Source organism: Thunnus albacares, chromosome 18 (genome assembly GCF_914725855.1).
Source record: "Thunnus albacares chromosome 18, fThuAlb1.1, whole genome shotgun sequence".
NCBI lineage: Eukaryota > Metazoa > Chordata > Actinopteri > Scombriformes > Scombridae > Thunnus > Thunnus albacares.
The window spans coordinates 12,270,493-12,290,651 of NC_058123.1; the positions used below are offsets into that span (position 1 = coordinate 12,270,493).

Below are 20,159 nucleotides of genomic sequence, written 5' to 3' on the forward strand. Positions count from 1 at the left end.
CTTTAATATGAATAAACTGCTAATAAAACACTGATCAAACGCTTCAGGTACCAATGCATCAGGAACTGTTGGCTCTAAAATAGCAGAAAAACTGCAAATCTTTAGGCATTTTGCCTAATTTAAACGTCATTAAAGCTCATTAAATGAACGCCTGTGAGCGAAACAGAAGCTTTCATAAGATACAAAGGATTGAAACTAGATTTCTATTATTTAGTTTCACAATTAATTTAACAAGTCATATGTTTAAAAGAAATGACTAGGATGGAGGGTTTGTATATTTGGACTATAACTGCTACAGTTTCTCAACCTCATCGCCATGTTCTCAACTTTACACTTTGTCAACTTTTTCTGAGAAAATGTTAACTTTCCTCAAACGTTTGTGTGTGTGTATATGTGTGTGGCTGTGTGTGTGTGTGTGTCTGTGTGTGCGTGTGTGTGCCTGTGCCTGTGTGTGTGTGTGTGTGTGTGTGTGTGCGTGCGCGCGCTGTGGGCTCTACTTGATCTGTTGTTTGCGCAACACAATCACATTTCTTTTAAGCGACAGGGTGTCTAGACACACACGTGACCGGGCGCGTCAATGCGCACTGGAGACTGGAGACGGAGCAAGGGCACCAAAACCATCCGCCTCATTTACAGACAGAGAGCCTTTTACCCCCCTCGAGATCACTCGTCGGCTCGCTTTCTTCCACACTCAGACACGGAAACTTCGTGTGGTGAGATACGAGGCTTGGATTATTTCATTTTGAGGGATTCGGCTGCTAAAATAGGTTACGAGGCTCGGTGCGTGGACGTAACCCGAGGGTCCCTCTCGCTTTCTCTCCGGCTTTAACTCAACTCTGGTTGGAGATTCAGTCCTGGGTTTTGCGCCCTGGCTCTTCGGACGAGGCTCATCGCTGCCAGCAGACCACATCCTCTGCAGACGAGTGGCATATTTAGACGATAACGGATAAGAAAGCCTCCGCAAGCCTTGGTGGAGAGCCCTACTCTGTGCAGTCGGATCAAGGACTTTGTGGATTAATGCTCCTGAAGACACATAGCCTAGGCGAGCTTCGGTTTTTCATGGGATAATTGTGATAGCGTTTAGGCTTAATTAGGCCCCAGTTTGTCTAATTTGTGCCACGGCGATTGCGCATAGATGTAAAGATGTTTTGACAATGTTTATGAGCTGAAAATCGGCACTGAGTGTGTTTTTATAGGGGTCAGTTCTCAGCGAGCTCAGGCTGCACATCTCCAAGTGAATAATTATAACACATTGAGGCTACATGCTGCTGTGTTGTAGCAGATTTCTCCTGCCGCTATAGACGCGTATAAGCTGCTAGATTCATCATTATAGGCGAGTCTTAAACGCGCAGAGGTGATGGTTATTTATCCCCCACGGGAAAAGCTGACTGTCCCGTGAACCTCGATTGCTTTTTTCGGTGGTATACTCTGCAGGAGAAGGCGACAGAGACTGGCGTATGCTACAGATTTCCTCTGCTTATCCAGCTCCCAGTTTTTCCACCGTATTTTCTCAGGCTGCTTGTCATTGCCTGGACTCGGATCCCGGAATCTTCATGATTTGCGGACACCATGCTCGTTTTTTAGCCGGGGAACCCTCTTTTCGTCCCGCATGTTTAGGACCAAACGATCGGGGCTCGTCCGGCGACTCTGGAGGAGCCGTGCGCCCGTGGAGGGCGACGGGGAGGCGGATAGAGGGACGCATGGCTCCGGGGGCTGCTGCATGGGCAAAGCGACAAAGGTGGCCAAGTCCAACGCCGGGTCGGAGGCTGAATTGAAGGCGTTGACCCACTCGATACTGAAAAAAATCAAAGAGAAACAATTAGAGGTGCTGTTGCAGGCGGTGGAGTCCAAAGGGGGTGCCCGAAGCCCCTGCTTACTCCTGCCCAGCAAAGTGGACGCGAAAGTGGGTCAACAGTCTTACTCTCTCCCCATGCTGCTCTACAAAGTGTTCAGGTGGCCGGACCTCAGGCATTCCTCGGAGCTGAAGAGGCTGTCTTGCTGTGAATCCTACGGGAAAATCAACCCAGAGCTCGTTTGCTGCAACCCGCACCACATGAGCAGGCTTTGTGAACTCGGTGAGCTGGATTATTATAATAACCTCATCTCCTAAACAAAAGTTCCCCCCTAAATTGCATTGAATTCTCTGGTGGTCGAGCCCAATTTTATACCAAAAAAAAAAAAAAATCAGACACCGTGTCATTATGTCAAAGAATTGCCAGACTCTTAAAGGGCTAATTAGCCTAATTCAAATTGACATCACCTCTCTTGGCACAGTTGTCTTGAGTTTCCATAAGGTCAAACCTGACCGGTGTGGGAAAAGCGTGCCAAGTGGTCGTCTTTATCTCAACCGGCAGTGTGGCATCATGAAATCTGAATAGTGACATCACAGGTCCTTTTTTTTATGTATTTATTTTTTTACTATAATTATATCTGGCTTTATTATGTTTTGAAATGTGTTGATATCCTAATAGAGATCCGTTAATTAGGCTACATCCCAACTTTTAACATGTTGTTTTTTTTGACACTTTAAAGCCGCCAAATTAATTTTATGTGTTTATTCCAACATAAATCTGGACATGATCAACTCCAACAAAGCCCACGCTTTTTCAAACAAACAACCTATCTGGCTTTTTAACATTTCACAATTGCCATTTCCAAAGTGCAAAGCGACTCAGCCAGAGCTTTACAGTCTTTCCACGGTGAAGTTTCCAGGGCCTGTGTGTGTGTATGTGTGTGTGTGTGCGTGCGTGAGTGTGTGTGTGTGTGTGTGTGCGTGCGCGCTTGCTTGGCGTCCCGGGCCAAAAGAGGCCCGTATCTCAGTTTGTCCTAGACGCTGATAGTGGCCCTCCTGGCGCCAGGCGGCCCCCTGTTTATCTGCCTGCCAATGAAAGGCAATAGCCGCCCGGCCGGCCTCACCGCCTGCCTCTCCAGGCTGAGCTGACAGACACAAACCCTTTTCCCTGAAGAATGACAACTCTTATCATAAAGTTTAGATCTTTCCCTTGTTTTTTTTCTCATGCTCTGCCTCTCTCTCTCTCTCTCTCTCTCTCTCTCCCTCTCTCTCCATGCAGAGTCTCCTCCTCCTCCATATTCGCGCTATCCCATGGACTATCTTAAACCACCAGGTGAGCTTGAAATATATGCATTTATGAATACAGTAATGTATGTATGTATTGCCTGAAGCGCAATCTTTGCAAACACACACACGTCTAAAAGGCCATCTTGTATTCATGACTGTTTATGTGTTTGTCTGTATGTCCTAACATATGCATATAGTCTTACACACAACCTCTGCAGCGTCTGTGTGTGTGTGTGTGTGTCTGTAGGAAACAGCTCCATGTTATGTTGTGATTTATGATAGCAGTGGAGTGGCACGCCTGGCTGGCTGGGCAGTTCTAGCATGGCTGGCAGCCAGGGCAAAGCAGCACAAAGTTGAGATACCAGCTATAGACTGACTGGCACGTCACCAGGGAGCAGTGTGTGTGTGTGTGTGTGTGTGTGTGTGCGTCTGAGAGGGAGTTGTTTGTTTGTGTGCGTGTCCATCTATCTATTGTAAATCGCAGCACAGAGCGAAACAGACAGGCAGCGGCGTCTCTGGAGCCAGCCAGCTTTTATCATCTGAATTAAACAACACATTAAGTTTGGGCTCTTGTGAGGGTGTATGTGTGTCACTGTCCCGCATCGTTGTCTGTGTTTGTTTTTAGGGAGCATTTGTCATTTTAATGTCTTTCATCCATGTATCTTCAAGCACTTCCAGAGAAAGCTTTGGTCATGCCTAATTGTTTCCTCCCTCCACCTGTGCCAGACTCCACATGCTACTGCTGTGGTTGTCATCCTATTCCCTGGCGCCGGAAAGTGGCATCAGGTTATGTCATCGCCTATTAAGTCGGATTTGAAGTGTGTTAAATTTCAGGCTATAACCAGAATAGTGCAAGACTGGGGCGGAAGAGACAGAGATAAGGCCCCCTTTGACTTCTCTTCGTGTCACTTAGGGGGTGACAAAGATATAAATGAACAGAGTGAGTCGGTCCTTAGTCCCGTCTCGCTGTCTGTCAGTGCAGGAAAGGCTCGGAGTTAAACAATGACCAGTCAGAAGAGCGGCCGGCCAGTTAGTCAGGAGAAGGAGAAAGTGGCTTTCAGTGAGTGGTAACAATAGGAAGTCATTGCAGCTGCAGCTGTGGTTCTTCAAAGCCCCCCCCCCCCCCGCCCCCCCTTTCTGTCATTCTCTGTCTTTGTTACTTTTATTTACTGAGCTTGAGCGATGTTGTTGTACATGAAGAGCATTTTTAAAACACGTAAATGCAAGCGGGACCGACCGAACATGTTTAAAATCGAAAGATTCGATGACAGACAGTGAAATCCTCTTTTGACTCATAGTCTCAGTCGTAGAACTGGCGTCTTTTGTATGAGTTCAGTTGGAGACGTTCCAGTGATAAAAGGAAACAAGAAGGTAAATAGGAAATGCAAGCTGGATGCAGACAAAGGAAATGATTATACAACTCATGTTACCACCCTGTTTCCCCTTTCAGAGCAAACTGAAAAAACTTGAATTGGTGTGACCGGGGTGGGAATTAAATGTTGGGAATGAGAACAGAACAGAACAAGGAAAGGAATATATCATCAGGTTGCTTGTCTGTCTCTGAGTAGAATTTTTATACTTTAAAAAAAAAAAGTTGTAGTCATCAAAGTTGTATTTTTTTTCAGTATTTAAATGAAAAAAAGTGCCGTAGCCTCCAGCTCACCTGCCACACTATTTCCTCATTTAGTAGAATTCAGTGAGTGCAGCTGCAATTGTGGTCATTCAAAGGAGTTTCTGTTTGTCTGTCTGTCTGTGCGTCTCTGTATTGGGGAAAGGAGAGTGAAAGACAACATATATTAATAGGACAATGGAGCAAGCTGCAGGGTATACACACACACACACACACACACACACACACACACACACACACACACACACACACACACACACACACACACACAGACACACAGACACACACAGAACAGATGAGCTTATCATGCAGAAAGACAGGGGTTTTTCCCCAGTGCCTCGGGGAAGCTGTCAATCATTGACTCCTTCCCATTACTGCAGGCTATTCCAATTTTCTATAATATCCCCTGTATTTGCTTCATATTAGGCTGTGTTAAATCATAATGACATTCAGAAAATATGCACAGTTAACTTTTAGAAGGCAATCAGACGCTGTAAAAATCTGCATGAAGCGGAAGAGCGGTGGGTTTTATGATGATAGTTTTATGATTCTAAGCGAGCAGGAAGTGGGGTTATATGTGTCAGGGTGCCTGTCCGCTCCGGCAGCAGCAGCGGTCAATATGAAAGCAGCCCCAGACGTAAAACGCTACCTTGTTTCAGCTCTGGGGAATATAAATCACACACTGTTTAGCTCTTTCTCTCTGATGCCCCCTCAGCCCTGTGGTCAGCTGTGAACTGTTGCCCGGGAGACCAGGGCAAGGCTGTTGGCAGCCAATGAAAGCGCGGCAGGCTGGGCTATGCCCGTGCATCTCGTTACTGCGACCACAGGGGCACGGGCTGCGTCCGGACGGGGGCAGGGTGGCAGGGTGTAAGGGCCCGCAGTGAAACCGCTCTGGTTGCTGCTTCTTTTATTACTTCATAGCAACTGCTCGGCCAAAGTGGAAGCCAATGGCACGATCTGTTAGCTGGATTGTGGAAGCAGAAACACCAGCTTCCTCCTGCTAAATCCCTGGCTCACTGTATGGCAAGAATAATTTGCATCTGCTGCAGTTGTTATAATAAACCTCAAATTTGAGGAAACTCAGTTAAATCGTCATTTTTGATATTTTTTTTTTTAGCGACTTGAGAGTGGGAATGTGACAGAAATGTACGTTTATGTGGCTCAGAAAAAGTCACTTAAGTGTCACAGTTCAGGCAAGAATGGAGGTGACCTCCTCCACCAGCAAACACTCTGGCTGAATGGATGGTAGGTGTAGCACGGCGTTGACGTGCAGCGAAAGGAATGTATCATTAGTGAATACCAAGCTACCAGCAGCAGCAGCAGCAGCAGCAGCTCTGCAGCAGAGCTAGCCCGCTCCCAGCGGTGCGCTGCTCCGCTCAGCACACACAGCGGTTTTGTTAAAGCTCCATTCAGGTGTCATGTTGAAACTAGTCTACATTACAATCCTGGTGGGGGTTAAGTATTCGAATGCAAAGAGAGGGAGAGAGAATGACAATTTTTTTTTTTGCTTGTCTGCCTGATAGAGAGCCATTAAGAAAATTTATAGTGAGCAGCTTTCAAGGGATTTCTGCGCTCTGTCTGCCTCGTTGCTTTTGCTTGGATATGGTGTATCTTCCTAAAATTTAAGATTCTCAAAGCAGCCACATAGGTAGAAACATTTCTGATACACCTTTGCTGTTGGTGCGAAGGCTCAGCTTTCCAATTTATCTGGCAGGCATCAAATTTAGAAGAAACCCGGAATGCAAAGTGTTGCAATCATCTCTAATACTTGATCTGCGCTGGGTTATTGAGTGAGGATCTCTAGCCCGAACCCTTAGCAGAAAGAATACAGCTCTTTCCAGATCAGTAGCTCGTCCATGCAGAGATACAGGGCTAATGTTCCTCCTGAAGCAGTGGATTATGGGGGATTATCAGGGGTGTAAGAAACTCTCCTCTCTAAGTCTTCTGTGTGTGTGTATGTGTGTGTATATGTGAATGTGTGTGTGTGTGTGTGTGTGTGTGAGAGCGTGAGCTTCGTCGTCAGCGTCTTCATTAGGCATTGATTTCACCAGAGTGATTGACGGCCTCGCAGCTGCTGCTTTGCCTTCTCCCCTCACACACACAAACACACTTGAACACACACACACACACAAACACACACACACACACACACACACACAGTACTAATTCAAAGACTCTCTCTCTTTCTCCATTAGATTCTCCAGACTCTGGACCTTCATCCAGTGATACTGGGGGAACGACATACTCAGCCCCTGTGGGGCTTTCAGGTAAACATTACTCCAAATAGATTCCCTGTTTATACCATTCATGTCTTCCTCTATTGTTCCTTCACTTTGCTGCTCATATTATTTTCCTCTTCTGTTTTCTTATCCTTCTTCTATGCATCCCTCCCAACACACACTTATCTCTCCTCTATACTGGTGATGAGGCGGTGATTGTGGGGGCCCCTGCTTCCCCTCTGTAATAAAAAAAAAAAAAAAAAAAAAGCCAGTGAAGGAGGGTGGTGTATTTCTCCCACGTCCACATAAATTCCTCCCTTCTGGCTCTTTGAACAAGGCTTCTCTCTTCTCCTCTTCCTCTCTCATCCCTTTCCGTGTTATGTTGTAATGGAAGACAAACACGCCGAACCGTTGTTTGGAGAAGAATATGCTCTGTGCGTGCGGGAAAAAAAAAAGCAGCAAAAAAGAGAGGCTTCAACTGACACGCGAGTGTTTGTTTGGGTGTGTTTGTGCGTACAGGGGACGCCTTTGTAGACAGTTAACTCTCCTCTGGGTCTCTGTGTGTGGATAAGAGCGAGACACAGGCGCCTTTCTTTCTTCCATCTCTCATGCAGGACGTGTTTCGGGCTTCCTCAGCTTTTCTCCCATAATCCCCTTTGGCAGCATTGCCTTCCTTACCCAGCGCCCTGTCCGCAGGCTACAGAATAAGATGGTGTTCACGAGAGAGAGAGAGAGAGAGAGAGAGAGAGAGAGAGAGAGAGTTTGCTCTCCACTGCTTGAGATTGCTCTGTGCTGTTCTCTGCTTTCCTTTGCCTCAGATGGTTCTCATTACTGGGCCTTTAAAGCCTGTTTTATGTCAGTTGGTGTTCGCTGCCCATTTCCCCCCCTCCTTTGTTTGGTGGTAGGGGGGTTAGCCCGCCTGCCTGCATATGTATGTGTGTGTGTGTGTGTGTGTGTGTGTGTGTGTGTGTGTGTGTGTCCTTAGATGGGGGAAGAGATTGGAGCAGCAGTGCTTACAAGAAGAAAAGAACCAAAATTCAGCCTCTCCTCTCCTCTCCTCTCTCCTCTCCTCTCCTCTCCTCTCCTCTCTCCTCCTTTTCCTCTCCTCCTCTCTAAGTCCTCCCTGTGTGCATTAACTAAAGACACATTTTAGACCCAGTTCAAACTGTGAAACCCAAGAACTGGAGTCTTAACAGGCGCCCCCATGCTCCCTCCCTTACTCCTTCCCTCCCTCAGTAAGGCGTACACTATACCCCTCCTTCTCCTCCTCCTCCTCCTCCTCCTCCTCCTCCTCCCTTGTTTTCCTTCCTGGCGAGGATGACATGGCAGCGGCGGCCAGCGCTCAGTGAATGGGCCTCCTCAGTAAGAGCGAGGTAGAAAGGCCGGGGCGGGATGGCCGAAGCGCTCTGCCCTCATGATTTCCCTGGTAAGCCGAGGGAAAAAAAAAAAAGGCTGCTCCATTCCTCACTCACTCTGCCCTTTTTATGTTCTTTTCCAGACATATTTACAGAGAGGAAGGAGGAAGGGAGAAGAGGGTGGCAAAGACTTGAAGTCAGCAGTTGTACTATACTTTTTTTTTTGCATTGTAGTAGAATAATTAAGAGCTTGTCGACTTAAAAGAATGTAGTGTGTGGATGGGTGAGGAGGCTGTAGCCCATGCTATGGAGTTATATCTTAGGAAGAAAAGCAGGAAGATCACCCCCCTCCCCAAGAATCCTCATGAATCTGAAAACACAGATCAGACAGAGCCGATGAGATGAGGTTAAAGATAACATCCTCCGCTCCTCATCTTCCCATTTTTTTTATTTTTTTTTTACTCTCCCTGTTTTTCCATCTTGGAAAGAGTCAAGACTATCCAGGCTGGAAGGAGTTAAGCGAGCTGCGACAGCGACAAGCGCAAATGCAAACTAGGCTGCCTGCCAGGCTACCAGCTCCAAAGCTCCTCTTGCTGGCTCACGTCATCAGCTTGGAACAGAGCAGAGAGCAGAGCAGAGAGGAGAGGAGAGGAGAGGAGAGGAGAGGGGGGTCGATGGCTGGAGGCCTGGAGCTGGGTGTTGGGGTGCTGATCTTGGTTTGAGCTGGGGTGAGAGCTTAGCTCCGGGGGAGTGGGGGTGGGGGGTGGGGGGGGAGGTTTTAGGTTGACCCAGGAACTGAGGAGAGAGATCAAGAGGGAGATTTGGAAATAGAGATTGGGTCAGGGTTAAGAGGGCGCTGGATTGTTAGTTAAGAATCTGTTCACTGTTAAGTAATATTTAAACTTGTTAGAGACTAGATATGGCTTTTAGTTTTGTTTATGAGCGGCTCAGGTGGCACCTACGTAGCCAAACTGTCTGCTCACAAAGGCTTGGAAAAAGTTCAGTTGCGTTTTAAATATCTGACTCTAAGACTTCTGCGAGCTTGAGGAGACAGAGGTCCTGGCTGTGGTACAAAATGTGGACGTGTGTAAAAGAACTTTGCTTAAAAAATTTTTTTTTGAATTGAGCCTGGAGCTATTTGATCAAAGAATAAGTAAACAGGATTATGAGGCTGAGCAGTCATTCAATGCCAGTTTTCTGTGCTTGATGCATTTCGGTCAGTCCAAAGAGGATCAATACCCAGCACCTAGTGTGCACATAAATATGTTTACTGTGTTTTAGAGGCGAGTTAGAGACTTGTGTTCGTGCCAAGCTCTTATTGGATGTGTAGCATTGGTGTGTATGTGTCGGTGGCATGCCTGCTGGTGCCATCGGGGACTGACCCGGAGTGCCTGTGTGTAAGAGGATCCAGTCGGGCTGCGGTGACATGTACGCACACACGCGCACTTTCACACACACACACGAACACGTACACACAGGCAGGCAGATAGAATGACCTGGTGCGAGCCCTGGCGCACGGCCGACTGTCACACAGGCGCTTCCTCCCACTGCAGGTTAAATTTAGGCTGAGTTGTATTCTTATACCACCAGCCAGTCACCTCGCTCGACAGACAGACGGCCAGCCCTTCAGTCAGTCAATTAGTCATCCGGTGAATCGGCTGGAGGTATAACCTTCATCAGGGGCTCTGACAGAGATTAAATTTAGTCTTGGCACCTCGGCTCATTAAATCAAACTAGTTCTGCTGTCATATGGAAGGCCCCGAAGAAACGGCCCATTTTTGGTGCAAGCCAAGTGAGAGAAAAAGCCGCTGTGTGTTAGTTAATAGTTTTTTAACCCAGTGTTATACCCAAGACACTATCTTAGATTTTTTTTTTTTTTTTTTTTTTTGGAAACCAACTTCCAGCAATCAGTCAGCTTTAACTCAGAAACAGAGCACCCTCAGTCTCCCTCCTCTCCCATTCGGCATTCCTGCCTTGTTTGGGTTAGCAGGGAAAGGAAAGGGCTGCGCAGGATATGACCTCATGTCTTTGAGGAAAAGGCAAGCGGACAGGGAGGCAGCCGAGGCCTCTTCTTGACGAAAAAACAAACAGTGCACCAACCAGAAAGAAGGAGGGAGTAAAAAAAAAAAAAAAAAAAAAGAGAGAGAGAGAGAAATGATTTCACTTCTGCAAAGATAGAAATGTATAGCAAGCCTTTTTTTTACAGTCATGTAACTTGCTACATAAACATTTTCTTCACCATAAAACTGTCTCTGTTTTGGTCCAATCTGGATTTTCCTTTTGTTTTTTTTTTTTTCTCTTCCCTTGCTTGAACAGTAAGAGGAAGGAATGAAGAGGGAGAGAAGATGGCGGCTTTGGGTGGAGGGAGAGATGGCTGGCAGCTCTGCTCTGTTCTCTGTAATTTGGAGGCTGTGTGTTAGCCAGCGAGTCGAGCAGAGCAGAGCCGGGCCGCTCCGTGCCGGGCCAGGATCTCTCATTACTCCCCACTTCCTCTCCTTGCGCGGCAGCCAAGCCGCCTCTTGGCAAGGGACTTAATTTTGGTTTTGGCTGTCCTCTGTTCCCCACCCTGTGTCATTATGCTGCACAAATTGAAAAAACAGCACAGAGACACTGGAGGATGGAGAGAGACAGGGGAGGAAAAAAAAAAAAGAGAGGAGAGGATAACGGAAAGCGTGCCTAGCTTGCATGTTTTGTTGTTTTTTGTTGTTTTTTTTTTTTTTTGCTTAAGATTTTTCAGATGCATTATGCTCTGTTGTTCTCAGCATACAGTCAAGATAGCGTTCACAGTTGAAAGCATCAGCCTACCTTAGCATCGCCAGCTGATTGAAAGGTGGGCTATGCAGATTTGGCTACGAGCCAGAGCTGGAGGGAAGCCCAGAACAAGATGAACATTGTTTTGGTTCGCAGTCACTCTGTGGAAGTGGATTTTGACATTACCTCAATGTAGGAAGATATGAAAAAGAGACAGAGTGTGTGTGTGTGTGTGAAGGAGAAGGAGAAGGAGGAAAGGAGGGAGAGAAAACCCCCTTTAGCGGGATAAAGACGGAAATGGAAATAAGTGGAGACACATTCCTGTAAACGTGTGTGTGTGTGTGTGTGTGTGTGTGTGTGTGTGTGTGTCAGATTTCTTGTGTGACACACAGCGCTCCTGTCTCCACCCTCCAGCCTGCTCATTCATGTAGTCAGTTTGTCTTTTGTGTACTCAAACTGGAGGGGTGCGTGTGTGTTTCTTTTTATCTCAGCAACAGACCCTGTCAGTAGCCACGTTTCTATCACAGACCACAGTGCTAGCATAACCACACACACACACACACACACACACACACACACACACACACACACACACATACATTCACAGACATACAGAGGTATATAATTATTAACAACAGAGTAACAACACAGCAAATGCTCATACCACACACAACTGGCTCTGCTGGTTATCTTCCTATCTGTTTGTGGTGTCTGTACCACTTTGTTCCCACGGTGTTTTAGCGCCACAACAATGTGGGCGATTGTTTGGCTTGTCTGTCCATCTGTCCGTAGCGGTGTGGGTATGTGTCTACGTGTGTGTGTGTGTGTGTGTGTGTGTCTGTGTATAAATGGCTGCAAGATACAGTGCCTGTGAGTGATCTTTTGACTTGTGTGTTTGCAGAAGTGAGCTGATGACATCATTACAGCTTTGCCTGGCACCCTGTATCCAACTAGCTTGTGTTTATTTGTCCTGTCACCCTGGGAAATCTGGACTGCAGGGGATGGTTGTGTATGTGTGTGTGTGTGTGTGTGTGAGGGTCAGCATGATGAAGTGTTGGAATAATAACTCAGCAGGAGTAGGAAGGAAGGTGTTACAGAGGAACAAAATGTCCTTCAGCGAAAAAAAAGCATCCTGCTGTAGTTTCAGGGTGATGTACATCCAAGCAGAAGATGCTCCTGCGTTTTATCTTTTTAACACGGCTCCTGAGCAACAACGAGACATGTGGATCATTACTGCGAGAAACTTCCACTGAGAGAAAATGATACTGTAGATGGAGGCATTAGGAAAACATGCACCATTTCTCCTCCTTATCTTCTCCCGGTCGTGGCCGGATGGTTCATGTTAGCAATGGCGTGTCTGCAACTCATTCGCTCTATCTGTGTTTCTGCGAGGAGTCAGATCTGTAGATAGCGAAACTGTGCCACTCCCCTGTGTGGTTTTCCTGCCATCAGGGCTTATTTAGGTTTCCTGAACACGGGAGAGGGGGGGGGGGGGGGGGGGGGGAGGACTTGAAATGTTCTTACGTAAGCTGCCACCCTAAAGAGGCACTTCCTCTATCAGCTACTGAACCCACTACCATGTATTTGTCTGCCTACTAGTGCTGAATAATGTATCTTTTTTGCCTCAAAGTAGTCGTCGTGCCAAAGAGGCTTTGTAATAAAGCAAATTAGGCCCATGTAGTACATTTTATAAATCTTTTTTCCTGCTTAATAGACGATGAAAACTGCTTAAAAAAACTTTACACAAGCAGTCCAACTGATAAATCACATCATTTAGCCTGATTTAATGACATTTTGGTTTCTGGTTGCATGCTCTGCCACACGACAAGTTACCAATCACAATCATTCAAAGAGCAGACTGAGTCATTTATTTTGCAACAGTACATAAAAAAAAAAAAAACCCAAACCAGACTGTGTACAGTCTACTGCTTAAACTCACAAGGACACCTCTCTGTCTTCACTGCACAGAACCGCTGACATTTTCTCTCTCTGATAGGTCACCAGTCATTGAATTTCTTGCCGCAGAGAAAAGTGAACACAACAGACTCTAACTTTTATTAACTGAAAAAAAATCAACAAGACCAAAGATTTATTTGTGAGCACACACACAGAGAGAGAGAGAGAGAGAGAGAGAGAGAGAGAGACGCACACACACAGAGAGGGCTGAACATATATGGCACGGCAGAGAGAACAAAAGGAATGCCTTAAAGTGTGACCCTTGACCTTTGGAATAGACTTTCCCCGGCTCGAGAGAGGGTGTTGACTTAGAAAATAAGGCACCATGAAGAGCCCTTCCTTCCCCCTCGAGCTGTTTCCTCCACGTCTTCCCCATTCCTCTCGTCAGCCACTGTGTGTGTCTGATGACGACAGGGTCATTACACGTCTGAGCTGAGAGAGAGGCACAAACACACACACACACACACACACACACACACACATACACATATAGAGCTCTCAGTGATCGATACGAGACAGCTCTCAGGAGCCTCCTCACTATTTACTGATGTTGATAGTGTTGTGTCCAGAAGTGAAGGTTGGAAATTGTGTCTGTGTGTGCACATGAGGGTGTAGGCGTGTTACTCTGTGACTGTGCTGACTTCTAAAGATGAGTAGTAACCTGGTGTGTGTGTGTGTCTGTGTGTGTGTGTGTGTGTGTGTGTGTGTGGAGTCAGACAGAGGTAATGATTAACCTTTCCAGACTGTGGCCCTGAGTGAAGCACCCAGTCTGTCGTCACCCCTCCTCCCTTCGACCAAGTCCAATTGTCTCAGAGAGCGTGGCGTCCACTCTTTAAGACCGACGACCATTAAAATCCACGGGGGAGGGGGGAGGGGGGGGTCTGGCACTGTGTGTGTCGTCTTTGCCAAATTCTTCCCTCTTGAGCTATATGGTTGAAATATTTTGCATTGCACAGGGGTTTTATTTAATCTCAGATATATACAGTGTCTTTGAAGAGCATGGTGGCTTGTTTCAGCCCCTCCTCCTTCTCTCAGACCATAAGCTGATCCATTAAATACCTAGAAAACATGGTGGCAATGTGCTGTTTTTGTTTGCACAGGGTTTCTAATGGCTAACATCCACATTAGCTCTCACCAGATGCTTCTTGCAATTTCTTACATTGCAGAAAATGCTTTTAACAAGGCCTGTTATCATTATTATCATCATCCACGGTCACATGATGCACTCCACACCAATCTGCTCCAGTATCTTGCAGCAATACAGTCAACATTGTAGCTCTCAAATGTGCTTTTTTTGAAAGTTTTTTTTTTTGCTATTGAGTGGGGGGGGGGTTACATGTGAACCCCATGGGACAAACCAGAATGGGACAGACCTGCAGCAGACAACTGACAGGAGCAGAGCAGAGCAGAGTAGAAAGGGCCGGGGTGACAGATGGCCTCAGGCTGCCAGCTAGCCAGCTTATCTCCAGCGAGGAGAAGCCCGAGACACACGGGCTGCAGGGCTGCAGTGCAGACGCGAGCAGATGGGGCGTCAGACAGAAAGACGGACTAATGCTTCGATAGGCAGACGTCCAGCGAGCAGACAGACAGACAGATGTACAGACAGGCACTGCAGACAGCTCTGTAAGTGTTCAGAGGCTGGAGTGGATGGAAACACACCGCTCCAAGGACAGACGGATGCGGCGCAGACACTCTGACGACACCGTCTGACACGCACACCTATGCGAGAAGTACCTGAAATAGTGTCAGACCGTAACATGAGGAGCGCGACCGGCAGACACCTCACACGTCTACACATGCAAACACACACAAACATACTTGCACCATGTGTTAAAAAATTAAAATTCGGTTAAATGAGCCTTGCACTTGCAACAAGGTGTGGGCCACTCACATTACTGTGTGTGTGTGTGTGTGTTTATATATATGTGTGTGTGTGTGTGTGTGTGTTCAGCAGCATTACTCATGACGCGTAAGCTCATCTGCTGTCAGGACAAGCTGTGAACATACTCTTCACGAGGCTGCGCCCCACAGATGGAGGAGTCTGCCTGTCTCGCTTTCTGTCTGCTGATATACTGAGCAGAAAAAAGTTTGGTTTTGTTTACTTGTAAGCATCGTTTGAGTCGGACAGAAGCTATATTTGTTTTAGTCTCTCTGAGATTTGCTTCCAGTCATTTTTTTTTTTATATAACTACTGAGAAATGGGAAGAATTCGGTTTAGCTGCTGTCACACTGCTGGAAGTACTTGAGAACAATTCTTAGGCACTTGAACTTCACTTTTCTTGACTTCATGTTACATTTCAGAGCCAAATTTAGTACTTTTTACTCCTCTATGATTGTTTCACAGCTATAGCTACAGACTTAACATATGAATCACATGATCAACTTTTAAAATATGATACACTGTTATAGATAAAACTACTCGACAGTTTATAAAGTAGCTGCAGCTCAACCGGCTACAACATTAAAATGCTGTTGACATGTTAAAGGGGCATTCCACCTTCCTGAAACACTTTGTATAATCTCTTCTGTGGCTCTTGGAGGAAGAAAACAACCCCCTTACGATGCCGTAGTGATGTCATCAGGCTTATTTCAGTGTGGTCTTTAATTGAAAATGTATAACAGAAAGCCTGGAGGCATGGAGTTTGAAAGACGTTGCTAGTCAGGGAGGGAAAGAAGGGAACAAAAGAGGCTATCGAGTTGCATTGTGGGAAGTGTAGGATTCAGTTTTTCAAAGCTTGACCCATACTAGGGACCGAAAGTCAGGATATCACGGCTTTTGATCTGTCTCTGGCAAGACAGAACTTGAAATGTGGTGTTTTACATTGTTGTATTGCACTTTTTTACGTCAGAAAAGGATCTGAATACTTCTTACACAGCTGCTTTACTAGCTGACCCTCTCTGTTGTTTATTTGCCATCATATTTCCCCCCTCTCTGTCTCTCTTCAACTGTTTGCTTTTATCCCCTCCCTCTCTTTTCTCTCACTTGCTACCAGTCTTGAGTTTCAGAGAGGAGACGAGAGGCGAGGGAGGGGAAGCGGGGCAGTTTAGTGTAGTCCTGAATAGCAGGGTGTTTTCAGGCTGCAATGACAGGCTCAGACAGGCAGCCACTCTAATGACCTCTGACGCCAGGCCCTGTTTCTCTCAGCAATAACAAACACACACACACACACACACACACACAGGGCCCCACAGGTGAGCTCCACCAGCAGGCCCTCTGTCAGCTGTTAAGAAAGCCGAACGCGTCCTTCTCCTTATCAACCCCGGCTGTTCCTGTACGTACATGTAAAACAGACCCGTGAGCAAAGCCGGGCCGGGAGCGGAGACGCTGTCTGACATCAGCTTGAGACACAAAAGACACTTTCTGTCTCTTATCTCAAAGATAAATGCTCTTTTTTTCTCCATTTAGTCTAAGGTAGATAGCTGGGTACTTAGTTTCCCTCAGCACCCCATGAGGATGGATTTACGATAAACTCCCCGAGGCTCGGCTCTGACCAACTTCAAAGAACACAGCTCTTCTTGTTTTATGGAACGCATGCTTTCAGTTTTGCTCCCCTCCCTCTTCCCTTCCCTCCTCTCTGTTTCTGTCTCTCTTCTCCCAGTGTTCTTTTTCTGCCCCTCCCCCCCCCCCCCCCCCCCCCCCCTCCCTCCCCGCCTCCTTCTCCCTGCGTCTAATGAAGGCTAATGACAGGCCGCGGTGAGTCTGCTCGGGCCGGCAGAGATCCTGCCGCATTAACGTTGCAGTTTGTCTCAGACGGGACCTTCCAAATTACCGGTTACATTCACAGCTACCGCCAGATGAAACGAGGAAGGAGGGGAGCGGGGGGGGGAGTAGGATGGGAAGGACGGGAGGAGGGGAGGGGGGGGCAACTGAAATGTCTCTGAGAGGGGGCTCTGTTCATATTTTCCCTCACATATATTTCCCCTCTTCAAGCTTTCTTAACCCTTGAATGTGTCTTTCATTGAGTGTTTGTGTGTGTGTGTGTGTGTGTGTGTGTGAAAGAGAGAGAGACAGACAGAAGAGAGGAAGTATTAAAGATAGTTGATAGAAGTTGCAGCAATTAGGTGATGACCCTAAAAACACAGGAGACGCTTAAAAATCAGCAGAGGAAGCAAAGTTGCAAAAGTAACAGTCAAAATATGTGAAAAGCATTCCTTCTCTTCCACCCCCGCCCCCTCTTTCTTTCCTCTCGCGCTCTCTCTCTGTCTCCCTCTATTTCCCTTGCGCCTGACTGGCTCCCACTTTTCTAGCTGGGAGTAGCTGGGAGCCAGATTTCTGTGGAATAGAGATATGAAGGGGGAGAGGGACGGCGCAGGAGGCACGCTAAAGGGAGACTAAAGGGAGGAGGGGGGGGCGGGGGGGTTGGAAACTGGAGCATGGCCAATGCTACACTTCTTTTACGCTCAGGGGTAACTTAAGACCGGCGAGGCCTAGCTTGTCAACGATTCAGACACCAGGGTTTGAGAGTAAACGGACTGCGTTGCTCCTCAGCTAAACACTAAGTGCTTCACCGTAGACGGGGGGGGGGGGGGGGACGGCTGATGCTGTGTTTACGTTGCTGTTACAGTCACCGTGGCCTCATCTTTGTAGAAGATGAATTCAAAGATAGTTTCTAATTTCCTCTTTAACAGCGTGCTGCTGTAGAGAGATGATTGGTTGACGTCAGAGCATTGTTGGCCACGCTGTTACAAAAATACAGCGAGCCAGACAGAAGATAAGCATTTAATGCCTAGACAAATATTGTACTGCGTGTGGACACTTGCCTGCCAGTGTCTCTGAGTTGCTTCCCTTGTCTGAAGTCCAAGAATTCCAACATGGTTTTCCTGTGTGGCAGAAATTGAGGATGACAGTTTAGCTTTGGCTCTCGAATAAAGCAAATTCTCTATTTCCCAAAACGGGCATAAGGAAGAAGTTGTGGAGAAGTAGCAATGTTTGAGTAGTTTGGTGTAGCCTGAGGTGTTTTATTGAAGCAAAATTTCCACATCATGCACTCAACTCTTCCCCCTCTCTTTTCTTTTTCTTTACTTCTTGATCTGTGTATTTAACTGTGCTTTCTCCTACAATGTTTCAGCGCCATCGTGTTGCACCTTTCGGCAGGTTTTAACCGACTTCTTTCCTTTCTCTGTCTCCTTCAGATTCCCTAGCGTTGCAGGAGTCTGGCGAGCGGGCCCATTGGTGCGTGGTGGCATACTGGGAGGAGAAGACACGCGTCGGGCGCCTCTACTCAGTCCAGGAGCCCTCTCTGGACATCTTCTATGATCTACCTCAAGGGAACGGCTTCTGCCTGGGCCAGCTCTGCTCCGACAACAAGTCCCAGCTGGTGCAGATGGTGCGGGCCAAGATAGGCTACGGCATCCAGCTGACGCGTGAGCCAGACGGAGTGTGGGTCTACAACCGCAGCTGCTACCCCATCTTCATCAAGTCGGCCACACTGGACAACCCGGACTCGCGCACGCTGCTGGTGCACAAGGTGTTCCCCGGTTTCTCCATCAAAGCTTTTGACTATGACAAGGCCGGCAGCCTGCAGAGGCCAAACGACCACGAGTTCACGCAGCAGCCTCGCACAGGCTTCACGGTCCAGATAAGCTTTGTGAAAGGCTGGGGACAGTGCTACACCAGACAGTTCATCAGTAGCTGCCCGTGTTGGTTGGAAGTCATCTTCAACACCCGATAGCAGCAGCCTTCCTCTTCTTCACCCTCCTCACCTCTTCTGCCCCCCTCCTCCACCCCTTCACAAAACAGACTACACCCACTTTCCTTGTTTTTTTTTTTTTTTTGTTCCAGAGGTTCAAACAGAAAAAAAAGTTTTAAAAGAAGAAGAATGTATAAAATTCTGACGGACTTTGTTTAATAAATGACTAAGATTTAATTAAATAAAATAAGAAGCGAAAAATGTATTTTATGTTATATATAAATATATTATTAATTGTAAATATGAAGACGTTTTATATGCATCATTATTTATGTATTGTGCAATGTGTTGATGAGAAAAAGAAAATAAGATGCACTTTGCTTAATATAAATGCAAAACAAAGAAATGCCAAAATAAAAAAAAAAAAATACAAATAACACTTTCTGTCCAGTCAGTACTTTATTTTTTATCTGTCTTGGTGTTGCTGCTTCGTGCAAAACGATGTTAAAATGAAATCCAAATTAGATTATTTAAATGGAGCCACATATCAGTTGTATAAAACCCTCCCAGTCTGGGTTTGGCGAAGAACATTGTCTCTTCATTATAACCAAAGTCAACATTGTGTCACTGAAAGACTTTGATGTCATGTTGTAGATCGTAAAAGCATTTCCCTCTAAGACAATGAGTCAGACCGTGACAGAGTCATAACTCAATGTCCCCTGCTCTTACGGGCTCATTATGCCTTTTAAAATTGTCTGTTTTTTCTGGGTTATTTCGGGATGAATGCCCCTCTTCCTCTCTGTCATTAACCAGCTGATGACATCACAGCCAGGAAGCAGTAATGACAAATTTCAGGAACCAATAAAGTCAACAGAGGGTCCGGCTTCCTGGAGGAGCCTCCTTATTTTAATGGCAGATAAAAGAAAGGAATGTAATGTATCAGACAATAACACAAAGAATTCAGTGCCACACCTGAGGAAATGAACGCGTACTGGAATATTACAACTTCACTTAGACATCTAAAATATCCGGGGAATGGTCTGAGAATCAGATTAGCGGAGGTGGCCTATTTATGACCTATTGTATTTCTAAAAACAAGACAAAACACAGTAGATTTCCTTCTAACAATCCCTCACTTTTGTGCGTGTGTGTGTGCATGTGTGTGTGTGTGTGTATGTGTGCCGGCATGTATTTGCGTGTGTGTCTGTCTGGGCATCGTCCTGTTGCTAGTCAGATGGGTGTCTGTGAAGAGGATTACTACTGTAAGCCTGCTTTACCCACATACACTGTCTCAGAGACCTACATTCACAAGACCCACTTTCCATGCTATTCAACCCCCACACTCAGCCGTGTTCCAAAACGCTTGGAAAAACCTTGAATTTTATTTCGGATGTGAGAAAAGAAATACATATTTAGTGACACTGACTCGATGGAGCATGAATGTATGCTTCCTCTTTGTCCCTTTTAGCATTTGGCTGGGCTGGCTAGCCATTTTTATTAAAGATTCCCTCCAGACATGATTTAAGACATGTACAAATA

The 20,159-nt window shown here is 46.4% G+C and overlaps 1 protein-coding gene across 1 annotated transcript; it reads left to right on the top strand.

The window, feature by feature from the left end:
• The first annotated feature begins 534 nt into the window (after window positions 1–534).
• On the top strand, window positions 535–18,801 carry smad7 (SMAD family member 7). Its single transcript, XM_044334157.1, has 4 exons — window positions 535–2,075; window positions 3,072–3,125; window positions 6,905–6,976; window positions 18,124–18,801. The coding sequence occupies exons 1-4, from the start codon at window positions 1,610–1,612 to the stop codon at window positions 18,660–18,662; spliced, it is 1,131 nt and encodes a 376-aa protein (XP_044190092.1). The 5' UTR covers window positions 535–1,609; the 3' UTR covers window positions 18,663–18,801.
• Window positions 18,802–20,159: the final 1,358 nt, after the last annotated feature.

Bases quoted from the DNA above. Each gene is read 5' to 3' on its own strand.
- smad7 (XM_044334157.1), top strand. From the start codon at position 1,610: ATGTTTAGGACCAAACGATCGGGGCTCGTCCGGCGACTCTGGAGGAGC. The intron at 2,076-3,071 runs GTGAGCTGGATT...CTCTCCATGCAG, and splicing joins GAGCAGGCTTTGTGAACTCG to AGTCTCCTCCTCCTCCATAT. The intron at 3,126-6,904 runs GTGAGCTTGAAA...TTTCTCCATTAG, and splicing joins GGACTATCTTAAACCACCAG to ATTCTCCAGACTCTGGACCT.